This window comes from Pristis pectinata, chromosome 39 (assembly GCF_009764475.1).
Source record: "Pristis pectinata isolate sPriPec2 chromosome 39, sPriPec2.1.pri, whole genome shotgun sequence".
NCBI lineage: Eukaryota > Metazoa > Chordata > Chondrichthyes > Rhinopristiformes > Pristidae > Pristis > Pristis pectinata.
In genome coordinates, this window is record NC_067442.1 from 99193 (window position 1) to 112429 (window position 13237).

The 13237-nt window shown below is 59.6% G+C and overlaps 1 protein-coding gene across 2 annotated transcripts in view; it reads left to right on the forward strand.

The window, feature by feature from the left end:
* LOC127587283 (basal cell adhesion molecule-like) overlaps nt 1–11525 on the forward strand; it is a 37940-nt gene extending 26415 nt beyond the window's left edge. Inside the window, exons 8-17 of one of the 2 annotated variants that reach the window (XM_052045579.1) lie at nt 800–956; nt 1754–1869; nt 2532–2673; nt 3759–3886; nt 4240–4375; nt 4897–4932; nt 5404–5424; nt 6146–6290; nt 9457–9571; nt 9795–11525. In XM_052045579.1, the coding sequence (XP_051901539.1) occupies nt 800–956; nt 1754–1869; nt 2532–2673; nt 3759–3886; nt 4240–4375; nt 4897–4932; nt 5404–5424; nt 6146–6290; nt 9457–9571; nt 9795–9800 (1002 nt within the window). In that variant the 3' untranslated portion in view covers nt 9801–11525. The remainder of the gene's footprint in view (nt 1–799; nt 957–1753; nt 1870–2531; nt 2674–3758; nt 3887–4239; nt 4376–4896; nt 4933–5403; nt 5425–6145; nt 6291–9456; nt 9572–9794) is intronic. The other variant, XM_052045580.1, reaches the window with a different exon arrangement.
* Nucleotides 11526–13237: the final 1712 nt, after the last annotated feature.

The window sequence follows — 13237 nt, forward strand, 5'->3', positions numbered from 1 at the left end:
GCGCGGGGTGGCAGTGGAGTGGGCACGGGGAGTCGGGGGAGCTGTCGGGGATAGGGGGGAGGGGGAGGGAGGGGCTGGTGGTGATGAGGATACGGGAGGGGTGGGAGGGAGGCGGCGGTGAGGACACGGTGGGACTATTGGGGATGGGAGGGAGGGAGGGGCAGTGGGGGGAATAAGGGTGTGGGTTCTAACAACAGGGGTGTGGGGCATATCAGTGTTACAGTGAGGGGTGTGGGGCGTGTCAGTGTTACAGTGAGGGGTGTGGGGCGTGTCAGTGTTACAGTGAGGGGTGTATGGGGCATATCAGTGTTACAGTGAGGGGTGTGTCAGTGTTACAGTGAGGGGTGTGGGGTGTGTCAGTGTTACAGTGAGGGGTGTGGGGCATATCAGTGTTACAGTGAGGGGTGTGGGGCGTGTCAGTCTTACAGTGAGGGGTGTATGGGGCATATCAGTGTTACAGTGAGGGGTGTGGGGCGTGTCAGTGTTACAGTGAGGGGTGTGGGGCATATCAGTGTTACAGTGAGGGGTGTGGGGTGTGTCAGTGTTACAGTGAGGGGTGTGGGGTGTGTCAGTGTTACAGTGAGGGGTGGAGGATGTATCAATGTTTCAGTGTGGGGTGTATGAGGGTGCCCTTCTGCCTGTTGTTGGACGGTTGTCCCTCCGCCTGTTGTTGGACGGTTGTCCCTCCGCCTGTTGTTGGACGGTTGTCCCTCCGCCTGTTGTTGGACGGTTGTCCCTCCGCCTGTTGTTGGAAGGTTGTCCCTCCGCCTGTTGACAGATGGAGTCTTCTTGTATGCAGGGCGAGGAGGAGCAGGAACTCGAAACCAGCAAGGACGGGTGGTTCATGTTGAAGCACGTCAGGAGGAACGACAGTGGTACCTACCGGTGTGAGGCCTTGGACTTCGACGCACCGGAAGACGTAGAGCTGAGGAAGGACATCTCCATCTTTGTGCACTGTAAGACCCTCTGTTTCTGTCTCTCGCTCTTCTCTCTCTGTATTTCTCTCTGTCTCTCCCCCTTCCCCTCTCTCTCCTTCCCCTTCTCCCCCTCCCTCTCCCTCTCCCCCTCCCCCTCTACCTCCTCTCTCTCTCCCTCTCCCTGCTCCCCCTCCCTCTCCTCGCTCCCCCTCCCTCTCCTCTCTCTCTCTCCCCCTCCCCGCTCTCCCTCCTCTCTCCCCCTCCCTCTCTCCTTCTCTCCCCCGCACTCTCCCACCTCTTTCTCCCACCCCTCTCTCCCCCTCTCTCTACCCCTCTCCCCACATCTCTCTCCCTCCCTCTCCCACCCCTCTCTCTAGCCCTCTCTCTGCCCTCTCTCTACACCCTCCCCCTCTCTCTCCCACCCCTCTCCCCACCCCTCCCCCCTCCCCTCTCACTCCCTCTCCCACCCTCTATCCCCTCTCTCTCCCCCAGCTCTCTCTCCCCTCTTCTCTCTCTCTCTCCCTGCATCTCTCTCCCGCACTCTTTCTATCCCCACCCCTCTCTCTCCCCCTCTCTCTCCCTGCCTCTACTCCCCTCACCCAGGTCCCTGAATGTTTGGAGAGAGGATGGGGTTAGATCGCAGACAGAAGACCCCTCACCATCAGATGTCAAAGGCAAGCCACGTGTGCCTGGGCAGCAGATCTGTGGGATACTGAGGGTCCCAGAGGCATGTGTCGGGGCAGCGGTGGGTGAAACCAGCGAGGGGGGAGCTGTAGAGGGAGGGGTGAGCACTGGTGTGATGGCTGCATTAAACGACTCCTCTGCCCCTCCAACAGACTTGCAGCCACCAGAACTGACCACCAAAAGTCCCCTCACTGTTCAGCTGGGGCAGGACGTCGAAGTCTCCTGTTCCTCACACGGTTCAGCCACTCCCAAGATCATCTGGAGGAAGGTTGGTACTCATGCAACATGCAACATTCAACAGAGAACACAGCACAGGAACAGGCCCTTCAGCCCACCATGTCTGTGCCAAACACGATGCTGAATTAAACTAAATCCCTCTGCCTGCACACGATTCACATCCCTCCATTCCCTGCACATCCATGAGTCTGTCTTAACGTCTTCTCAAACCCCTCTATCATATCTGCCTCCACCTCCACCCCTGGCAGCACATTCCAGGCACCCACCGCTCTTTGTGTAAAAAACTTACCCCGCACATCTCCTTTGAACTTTCCCCTCTCACCTTAAATGCATGTTCTCTAGTATTAGACATTTCCACCCTGGGACAAAAACTCTGACTGTCTATTTGTGCCTCTCAATTTTACAAACCTCTATCAGGTCTCCCCTCAGCCTCTGCCACTCCAGAGAAAACAACGCAAGTCTGTACATCCTCTCCTCATATCTCATGCCCTCTAATCCAGGCAGCATCCTGGTGAACCTCTCCTGCACCCTCTCCAAATCCCCCGCACCCTTCCTGTAACGGGGCGACTAGAACTGCACACAACACTCCCAGTGCGGCCTGACCGGAGGGCTCCTGCCCTCTGACCTGGAGCCCCGAACCCCCAGGATGAAAGCTCAGCTGTGTGATGGGCATCTCAGACTCACTTGTTTCAGGGCAAAGACCACCTCTCACACTCTGGGACCCTCAGCCTAAGGAAGGTGGGCTACAAGTCGAGCGGGACCTATGTGTGCGAGGCAAGTGTGCCCTCCGTTCGCGGGCTAGTCAGAACACGGCAGCTGAAGGTCCTTGTGGAAGGTGAGGAGGGGTGTAGGTGTGGGAAGGGGTCACAGAGACGGGGAGGGGTTAGGGGTGGGGGGGTCACAGAGACGCAGAGGGGTATAGGCCGGAGGGGTTCAGAGATGGGGTGTAGGTGTGGGAGGGGGTCACAGACGGGGAGGGGTGTAGGGTGTAGTTATGGGGATGGGGAATGTCAGAGCTGATGTGGACGAGTTGTGGTGGGGATGGGATGGATGGGGACGCGCCAGGTGGAGACGGGACAGTTGTGCTCGGACGGTGCCAAGTCTCCCATTCTCCCTCCATGGGCAAACCCTCCATGGAGAGCGGGTGGGTTTGGGACAGGGTGGTGGGACAACGATGTGTTGGGACGTAGTGGGGGTCGGATGGGTCAGGTTGTTGGTGGGGGTGGGACGGGATGGCGGTTGGATGGGTCAGGTTGTCGGTGGGGGTGGGACGGGATGGGGGTTGGATGGGTCAGGTTGTTGGTGGGGGTGGGACGGGGTGGGGGTTGGATGGGTCAATTTGTTGGTGGGGGTGGGACGGGCTGGGTGTTGGATGGGTCAGGTTGATGGCAGGGACGGTCTGGGGGTTGGATGGGTCAATTTGTTGGTGGGGGTGGGACGGGCTGGGGGTTGGATGGGTCAGGTTGGTGGCAGGGACGGTCTGGGGGTTGGATGGGTCAGGTTGGTGGGGGTTGGATGGGGTGGGGGTTGGATGGGATGGGGGTTGGATGGGTCAAGTTGGTGGCAGGGACGGACTGGGGGTTGGATGGGTCAGGTTGTTGGTGGGGGTGGGACGGGGTGGGGGTTGGATGGGTCAGGTTGGTGGCAGGGACGGGATGGAGGTTGGATGGGTCAGGTTGGTGGTGGGGGTTGGACGGGGTGGGGGTTGGATGGGTCAGGTTGGTGGCAGGGACGGGATGGGGGTTGGATGGGTCAGGTTAGTGGTGAGGGTTGGACGGGGTGGGGGTTGGATGGGTCAGGTTGGTGGCAGGGACGGGATGGGGGTTGGATGGGTCAGGTTGTTGGTGGGGATGGGACGGGGTGGGGGTTTGTGCTCAGGTGGTGCCACATCTCTCATTCTCCCCCCCCCCCCCCCCACAGGCAAACCCTCCATGGAGACAGGTCGGTTGGAGGTGACAGTGGGCAGGGAGGGGGATCGGGTCACCCTCACCTGCACCTCCTCGGGACACCCCAGCCCCAAGATCGCCTGGAGCGTTGACAAACAGCCGGTTGGTAGTGTGCACCTCCCTCACTGACCAAGGGGGTGTGGTCGTTGACACTGGTGGGCTGTGACCCTGATGGGAGGGGGCGATGATCCTGGGGACATGACCCTGAGGGGTGGGGGCGATGATCCTGGGGGCAGTGACACTGAGGGGTTGGGGCGATGACCCTGGGGGCGGTGACACTGAGGGGTTGGGGCGATGACCCTGGGGCGTGATACTGAGGGGTGACCCTGGAGTGGGGTGACCCCGTGGATGACCCTGTGTAACCTCGGTGGCGCAGTGACTCTGGGGGGGGGGGGGTCAGGCGACCCCGCAGTTGACCCCATGTGACCCAGTGTGACCTGTCTGCCCCTCCCCAGGTGGTGAGCTCCTCGGACCAGGCAGTGGTCAGTAAGGTCTCCCTACCGGTCACCGCAGCCCTTGTCCAGACCGGGGTCTCCTGTAACGCCAGCAACAAGTACGGCTGGAGCCAGCGGCACTTCCGGCTCTCTGTTGGTGGGTGAGGGGGGGTCCGAGTGGTGGGGGGAGGGGAGGGAGGGGGTGTGGGGGCGAGGGGAGGGGGGAGGCAGTGGCACTTCCAGTCTCCGTCGGTGGGTGAGGGGGAGTGGGGGGAAGGTGGTGGAGGGGTAGGGGTGGGGGTGAATGGGGAGAGGGGGTTGCCAGCAGCACCCAGCTCTCTGTCGGTGGGTGATGGGGTGGGGGGAGGTGGGGAGTGGGGTGAAGTTTGGGGCAGTGGAGGGAGGGGTGGGTGTGGGGTGGGGGAATGGTGAAGGGGAGGGGAGTCGGTGGCACTTCTGGCTCTATTGGTGGGTGACGATGGGGAAGGGGGAGGGGGGTGGGGAAGGGGGTGAGGGGAGTGCGTGAGAGGGAGGATGGAGGCAGGAGGGAGGGGAGGTGGGGGAGGTGAGTGTGTGCCCCTACCCCTCTCTGCCTGGCAGTTGGTGGGATGGGGGGAGATTCAGGAGCCTTATCGGTGTAGCCCCGGTAACACCGATCTCTGCTGTTCTCTGTTCCAGTTCCCCCGACCACAGAGACCCCCGTCACATCCGGAGGTAAGTACCTCCCCTCCCCTCCCCTCCCCTCCCCTCCCCTCCCCACGACAACCACTCCCTCCCTCACACGGAGATTGAGGGTAGACAACCCCTCGACATTGGGGTAGGGAGGGGGTTCTCTCCCCTCCCCACCCCACCCCCAGGTTCTGCAGATGGTCCTGCCTGAGGTGATGCCCCTGCAGTCAACCAGCCCTGACTGTGACCTGCAGATCCAACTGAACACAGCCCCTGGGGGGTTGGTGCATGTGAGGGAGGGGTCGCACTGAGATGGGGTGTGTGAGGGAGGGGTTCTCTCCAGGACAGGGAGTAGGTGAGGACCCCCAGGACAGGGTACAGGTTGGGTGTCTCCTCTGGGTCAGGGGGTGGGTGTGGATCCCTGGGACAGGGAGTGGGTGGGGTGTCTCTCCCGGGACAGGGAGTGGGTGGGGTGTCTCCTTCTGTAACTCTCCTCTCTCTCCTATCGCTATCCAGTGGATTCCATCAGGAAGGCAGGTCAGTGTCCCACCACCTACACCCCTCCCCATCCCTGCACCCTCTCTGTCTCTGTGAACCCTTCCGGCCCCTGCAGCCCTCCCTGTCTCTGTAACCCCCTCTGGCACCTACACCCCTCCCTGTCTCTGTGACCCCCCTCCCTCCCCTACAATCCTCCCTGTGACTCCCTCCGGCCCCTACACCCCTCCCCGTCTCTGTGACCTCCATCAGCCCCTACACCCCTCCCCGTCTCTGTGACTCCCTCCGGCCCCTACACCTCCCCGTCTCTGTGACTCCCTCCGGCCCCTACACCCCTCCCCGTCTCTGTGACTCCCTCCGGCCCTTACAGCTCCCACCCCCCCCCCCCCCGTCTCTGTGACTCCCTCCGGCCCCTACAGCCCTCCCCGTTTTCCACCATCCTTGTTCTCCCCTCACTCTCTCTTTCTCTCGCTCTCTCCTCACTCTCTTTTACCCTGTCTTGTTTCCACTCTATCTTGTTCTCTCTCCCGTTCTCTCTGACCGACTCCTGATCCTCCCTCTCTTTTCTCACTCACCGCCTCCTGCTCTCTCTCTCCTGTGCTCTGACCATCTTCTGCTCTCCCCCTCTCTCACTGCCTTCCACCCTCTCCCCGCTCCCCCTCTCTCTCCCCTCTCTCACCCCCTCTCTGACTGCCCCCGGTCCCTCTCTCCCTCTCCCCCCTCTCTTCCCCTCTCTGACTGCCCCCACTGCCTCTCTTCACAGGGAGCCAGGAGTCGGGGGGAGGAGGGGTTGTGGTGGTGGTTGTCGTGGTGATCTGCGTTCTCCTGCTTCTGCTGGTGTTGGGCCTCCTGTTCTGCCTTCACAAGAGGGGCAAGCTTCACTGCGGCAAGTCCGAGAAGAAGGACACGTAAGTACACGTGGGGCAGAGCTGGGAATTCGATGGGGAGAGGGAATGTTGAGATCACACCACACGGAAACTGGCCCTTCGGCCTGACTCATCCATGCCGACCAAGATCCCCATCTAAGCTACTCCCATTTTCCTGCGTTTGGCCCTGATCACCCTGAACCTTTCCCATCCGTGGACCTGTCCAACTGTTGTTAATGTACCTGCCTCACCCACTTCCTCTGGCAGCTCGTTCCACGTACGGACCACCCTCTGGGTGAAGAAGTTGCCCCTCAGGTCCTATTAAATCTCCCCTCTCTCCCCTTAAACCTGTGCCCTCTAGTCCTTGGTTCTCAACCCTGGGAAACATACAGTGCAGAGGGAGAGGGAGAGTGAGGGAAGGGGCAGAGAAAGAGGGGGGATGTAGAGAGAGGGGGCGGAGAGAGAAAGAGGGAGAGGGGGCGGAGAAAGAGGGGGTTGGGGGAACAGAGAGGAAGAGGGAGAGAGGGGGCAGAGAGAGAGGGGTTGCAGAGGGGAGGGGGGGAACAGAGGGAGAGGGGGCAGAGAGAGGGGGGAACACAAAGGGGGAGCAGAGAGGCAGAGAGAGTGAGAGGGACTGGGGGAACAGAGAAGGGGCAGAAATTGAGCGAGGCAGAGAGAGAGAGGGACAGAGGGGAGCAGAGAGGGGGACAGAGAGGGAGGGGGAGGGGGCAGAGATCGACGAAAGTGAGGCAGAGAGAGGGGGACAGAGAGGGAGGGGGGCAGAGATTGAGGAAAGTGAGGCAGAGAGAGGGGACAGAGAGGGAGGGGGGGGCAGAGACTGAGGAGAGGTAGAGAGGAGAGAGAGAGAGAAAAGCACGCTGAGGATTGCTGCTTTCAGGGACATGGTTGGTGCCAATGGAGGGGGTTTGAGGATTACGAAGAGCTGGTTGTAGAGAGAATGGTGAGAGGGAGAGACCCAGAGCGGTGGGGGTGCCTTTGCTGATGCAGATGTCACTTGCTCTGCCGTCTGGGACAATCCCAGTGGATCTCATTAGATACGTTCAGGCTGTCCAAACCCTGTCCACTGGGAAACGGGTCCTAATGTTTGTTTAATGATGTTGTTTAATTATCAACGTTATCTGGCAGCCCAGCTGAGGGACTGGCCAAGGGAGGGGGAGGGGCGCTGTCTTGGGATTGTTCCATTCCTCCCTCTGTGTTGCACCAGAATTCCTCGTTTTGGGAAGCTGATGGACTGATGCCACTGGAGGGACCTTGTGTGTCCATGGATGTCTGAAGGTGCAGCACAGGTGGTGGTGAAGGCGCCCGGGGTGTAGAATCGAAGAGCAGGGAGGTTCTGGTACAATTCAATGACATTCCAGCTATGTCAGACCACATCTGGAGCACTGCGTACAGTTCTGGTCACCACACTGGGGAAGGAGGTGACTGCACTGGAGAGGGTGCAGAGGGCATTCCGCAGGACGCTGTCTGGGACATGGAGTCAGTACGCGGAGAGGCCGGGTCTGTTCTCCCTGGGGTGGAGGAGGACCTGATACAAAATTATGAGGGACAGAGATAGGCGGACAGTAGGAGACTCTTCCCCGGGGCAGAGGTGTCTCAGACCAGGGGGTTTGGTTCAAGAGAACACAGAACAGTACAGCACAGGGACAGGCCCTTCGGCCCACAATGTTGTGCCAAACTAATTAAACTAGTAATTAAATGCCTAACTGAACTAATCCCTGCTGTCTACCCAATGTCCATCTCCCTCCATTCCCTGCATATCCATGTGTCTGTCTAACAGCCTCTGAAACCCCTCTATTGCACCTGCCTCCACCCCCACCCCTGGAATCCCATCCCAGGCACCCACCGCTCTCTGTGTAAAGAACTTGCCCCACACATCTCCTTTGAACTTGCCCCCTCTCACCTTAAATGCACACCCTCTGGTATTAGACATTTCCACCCTGGGAATGAGATCTCAGCTGTCTCCTCCATCCATACCTCACGTAATTTTATAAATTTCTATCAGAGAGGAGTGAGGGGTGCATATGGGGTCTGAAGGGGAACTTTTCCCCCGGAGGGGTGGGGTTGGGATCTGGAACACAGTGCCTGAGGGGCAGTGGAGGCAGGGACACTCTCACAGCACTGGAGCGGCCGAGGCAGTGAGAGATACGGACTGAGTGCTGGCGAATGCAATTGGTGCAGGTGGGTCAGAATGGACAAGGTGGGCCAAAGGGCCTGTTTCTGACTCAGTGTTTCACCTCCCCCCTTCCATCCCCACCCCAACTTACTGCCGCTGGCCACTGGGGCCAGGCTGTTCCACTGTGAGGGCATCAGACCTTGGCCTGCCTCGTCCAGGAATGGCCTGGATGGACACAAACTCCCAGCACGATCTGAAGCAGAGGGCCATTCACGACTCCCAGCCAGTGAAAGGGCAGGAGGAGGCCATTTGGTCCCTTCCTCCTGCTCTCCCACTCCCCACCACTCTGGCTGATCACCTCCCTCAGCCCCACCTCCCTGCACTAACCCTGTCCTCCTCGATTCCCACAATATCCAGGAATCTCTCTAGGATACACTGAGCAGCCAGGGACAGAATTCCTGAGATTCCCCGACCCTCAGGGTGAAGAGATCCCTCCACATCTCCATCCTGAATGACTGACTCCTCATTCTGAGACCGGGACCCCTGGTCCTAGACTCCTCAGTTGGGGAAAACCTCTCCCCACACCCACCGGTGGAGTCTCAGTGAGATGCCTGTTTGTTCTCCCAAACTCCAGAGAATGAAGTTGATGTATGTGGGGGTGAGGTTGGGAATGCAACCCCCCAGTGAGGTTGGGAACGCGAGCCCCCAGTGAGGTTGGGAACGCGAGCCCCCAGTGAGGTTGGGAACGCGAGCCCCCAGTGAGGTTGGGAACGCGAGCCCCCAGTGAGGTTGGGAACGCGAGCCCCCAGTGAGGTTGGGAACGCGAGCCCCCAGTGAGGTTGGGAACGCGAGCCCCCAGTGAGGTTGGGAACGCGAGCCCCCAGTGAGGTTGGGAACGCGAGCCCCCAGTGAGGTTGGGAACGCGAGCCCCCAGTGTGGTTGGGAACGCGAGCCTCATTGAAGTTGGGAACACGAGTCCCCAGTGTGGTTGGGAACACGAGCCCCCAGTGAGGTTGGGAACGCGATGCTGAAGGAATTGGTCTGACCAATCTCATGCCTTCTTTCCTTTTGCAGAGTTAACACAGAGGTCAGGAACGATGACATCGTGGTGGAGATGAAGTCAGGCCAATCAGCAGAGACCTCAGGTCTCCTGGGTGTGAACATGGAGAAGGGGCCTCGGCCAGACAGGGTGAGGTGGACTTGTCTCAGTACCTGTCACAGACCTGTCCCAGACTGAAATGTCCCCAGAATGTCCCGGTCCTGTCACGGACCTGTCCCCAGACTCTCCCAGACCTGTCCTGGACCTGTCCCAGACTGGAGTCCCTGAACCTGTCCCAGGTCTGTTGCCGGTCTGTCGCGGACTGACACTCGGTCCATCTCTGCCTTACTAACCCAGTCTCTCTGTCTCTCAGCGCTAGGTCTGGGGCTGCTGACCCACCTCAGGAGGAGGAGGATGGAGAAGTGAAGGACGCCAGGGAAGAGGGAGTGCGCGATTCCGTGGTGAGGGACCAGGCCTGTCTCCTCCCACCACTCTGCCAACACTGTAACCTGTCAGAGAACCGCTAGTCGAACTCCTTACAACAAACTCTGTGGCTCTGAGCCGCTCCTCCCTCTGTTCAACCACCCAACAACACTCAGGGCTCTATCCTACAGACCAGGGTCCACACAGTTGGACCCCTCCCATCCACAGTTGGACCGTCGCTGGCCTCTTGGGCACACCCTGGCTCAGTGTTTCCATAGATCCCTGTGTCTGACCCTGGGAGTGTGTGATGGGACGGTGCGGAGGGAGCCTCACTCTGTGTCTGACCCCGGGGGTGTGTGATGGGACGGTGCGGGGGGAGCTTCACCCTGTGTCTGACCCCGAGAGTGTGTGATGGGACGGTGCGGGGGGAGTTTCATCCTGTGTCTGACCTCGAGAGTGTGTGATGGGACGGTGCAGAGGGAGCTTCACCCTGTGTCTGACCCCGGGAGTGTGTGATGGGACGGTGCGGAGGGAGCCTCACTCTGTGTCTGACCCCGGGAGTGTGTGATGGGACGGTGCGGGGGGAGCTTCACCCTGTGTCTGACCCCGAGAGTGTGTGATGGGACGGTGCGGGGGGAGTTTCATCCTGTGTCTGACCTCGAGAGTGTGTGATGGGACGGTGCAGAGGGAGCTTCACTCTGTGACGTGAGTTGTGTGTGTATCCCTTTCCTCAGTTCTGTTCCCATGGTCCAGCTGTTGATGGGAGGATCCCCCCCTGTACTTGACCCTTGGCTGTACGGGACCCCCCTCACTCCCCCATTCGGGACCCTGTGTCGGGGACTGATTACGCCGTGTCCCAGAGTTCGTGGTGATGAGTTCTGACTGCCCATTTCCAAGTGTTTGTGCTTTCTTGATGTTTTCTTGAGAGGGGACCCAGGGAAGGGTTTGACCACCTGCCCTCCCCACCCCATCCCTTGTCCCGGTGGAAAGGTCCCACAGACTCAGCTCTCCGTCACCGTGACCCTGTCGCACCGCCAGCCTGGAGCGGTCAACGTGATCCCCGCCCTGCACATCCCCACCACTGCCCAACTGCTCCAGTACGTCGCATCCCATTGGTTGGCAACCGGCCAATGAAATGAAACCTTCATCTGAGGTGACAAACCCCATTTCCCACCCCCCCTCACTTCCTATACCCCAAAACTCCCGATTGTCAGCCTACCCCACCCCCTGCTCCCCATTCCCTCCACTCCCCTTCTCCCCCCGCCCCCACTCTCCCCCAGTGACAGGACATTCAGGGTGGGCGATTAGCATGGGACGGTAGAGTCACGGTGGAACTCCCGTCTCCCCCTCCCCCTCACCATCCCCCTCCCCTATCCCCTCACCATCTCCCTCAACCCCTTCCCTTCCCCCTTCTCCTCACCATCCCCCTCCCCTTCCCCCTCCACTTCCTCCATCATCCGTCTCACCCCCTTCCCTCTCCCTCACTATTGCCCTCTCCTTCCTCCCTCACCATCCCCCTCCCCTTCCCCCCCTCCCCACTCCCATCATAGGACCACAATTCACTGGGACTGTGAACCCGATGGGTTCCCCTCTCTCGGCTTGTGACGTGCTCTGTATATACTGTGTATTGTGTAGAGTTGGGATGTGTAGTGGACGTTGGTGTAATGAACGTTGTGTGTCACTGCTGGCTCCTGTCTCTTATTTCACGTCCTGTGTCTGCACTGATCCAAACCTGACCTAGTACTAGTGTACTGATCCCAGGAGCCTGTCCTAAACCCTGGGACCCCAGTCCTAGACCCTGGGACCCCAGTCCTAGACCCTGGGACCCCAGTGCCAGACCCTGGGAACTCAGTCCAACACCCTGGGACCACACACCCAGACCCCGGGACAACACACCTAGATCCCGGGATACACACCCAGACCCTGGGACAACACACCCAGACCCTGGGACAACACACCCAGACCCTGGGACAATACACCCAGACCCTGGGACCCCAGTCCCAGACCCTGGGACAATACACCCAGACCCCAGTCCCAGACCCCGGGAACACAGTCCCAGACCCTGGAACAACACACCCAGACCCCGGGACCCCGGTTCCAGACCCTAGGACCCCAGTTCTAACTGCGGACCTGTCCTGATCACAGGACCCCTGGATTAGGGTCAACTCTGACCTCAGACAGTCCCTCTGCTGGCACTCATAGAACTGCTGACCTTTCACCCTCTGGGACCCATCTGGTGACCTTTTACCCTTGGGGACCAGGTCTGCTGGTGACCTTCCATCCTCTGGGGCAAGACCTGGTGGTGACCTTTCACCATCAGGGACATATCTGGTGACCTTTTACCCTCAGGGACCAGGTCTGCTGGTGACCTTTCACCCTCGGGGATCAGACCCCAGTGTTGAAGCATCAGAGGACAAGATGTCAAACGGAATCTTCATTGCCAACTGCGGTGCGAATCCCAGAGAGATCCAGCACGGAAACAGGCCCTTTGGCCCATCAGTCTGTGCCGACCACTAGGCACCCATTGTTGTGGTGAGCCCAGCCTCAGGAAGCTCTGGATCTGCTGCTCCTCAGTGCACACCCCTGATTGTTCGGGTAAGGGCCAATTGAGCTCCCCCCACTGACAATCCTCAGTGTGGCCCTGTGGTTGTCGAAAGGGTTCTGGTGTTGGCCCAAACATTCTCCCCAAGCTCGGCCTGTGGAGGGATCCATCCCAACATTGACCGGTACCCAGATGTTGGCCTCTCTCAGCTCAGAGTCAATGAGGAGCGAGAAACAGACCCAGGACAGCTGTGAGGGATGTCGACTCCAACAGTGGCTGCATGTCTCAGCGAGAGGCACAGACACCCTTCCCACCAGGGAGAAGGACAAGGAGTGCCATAGATCAGAACTTCCTTTAACCTGGGTTCCTGAGGTCAGAGTAGAGCTCAGCAAGGAGAGAGTGGAACTGCTGGTGCTTCCAATGGCTTCCAAAGGCCACAGCTGAATGGCATCAAAAAACATGCTCCCACGTTGGCTGAGGCAAGGGCCACAAAATGCCGCTGGATTTGATGCCAACTCTCTCCCACCATCCACAGTCCCAATGGACCCCACCCCTTCCCATTCACTGCAACCGTCCACATTCCCAATGTACCCACCCCTTCCACCGTCCACATTCCCAATGAACCCCATCCCCCTCCCATTCACTCCCACTGTGCACACTCCCAATGTATGTGACCCCTTCCCATTTACTCTGGCTGGGCACTAAGAACCAAACTCAAAAGCTCACTCCACACCGTCCCGTCACACACTTCCGGGGTCAGACACAGGGTGAAGCTCCCTCCACACTGTCCGTCACAAACTCCCAGGGTCAGACACAGAGTGAAACTCCCCCTGCACCGTCCCATCACACAC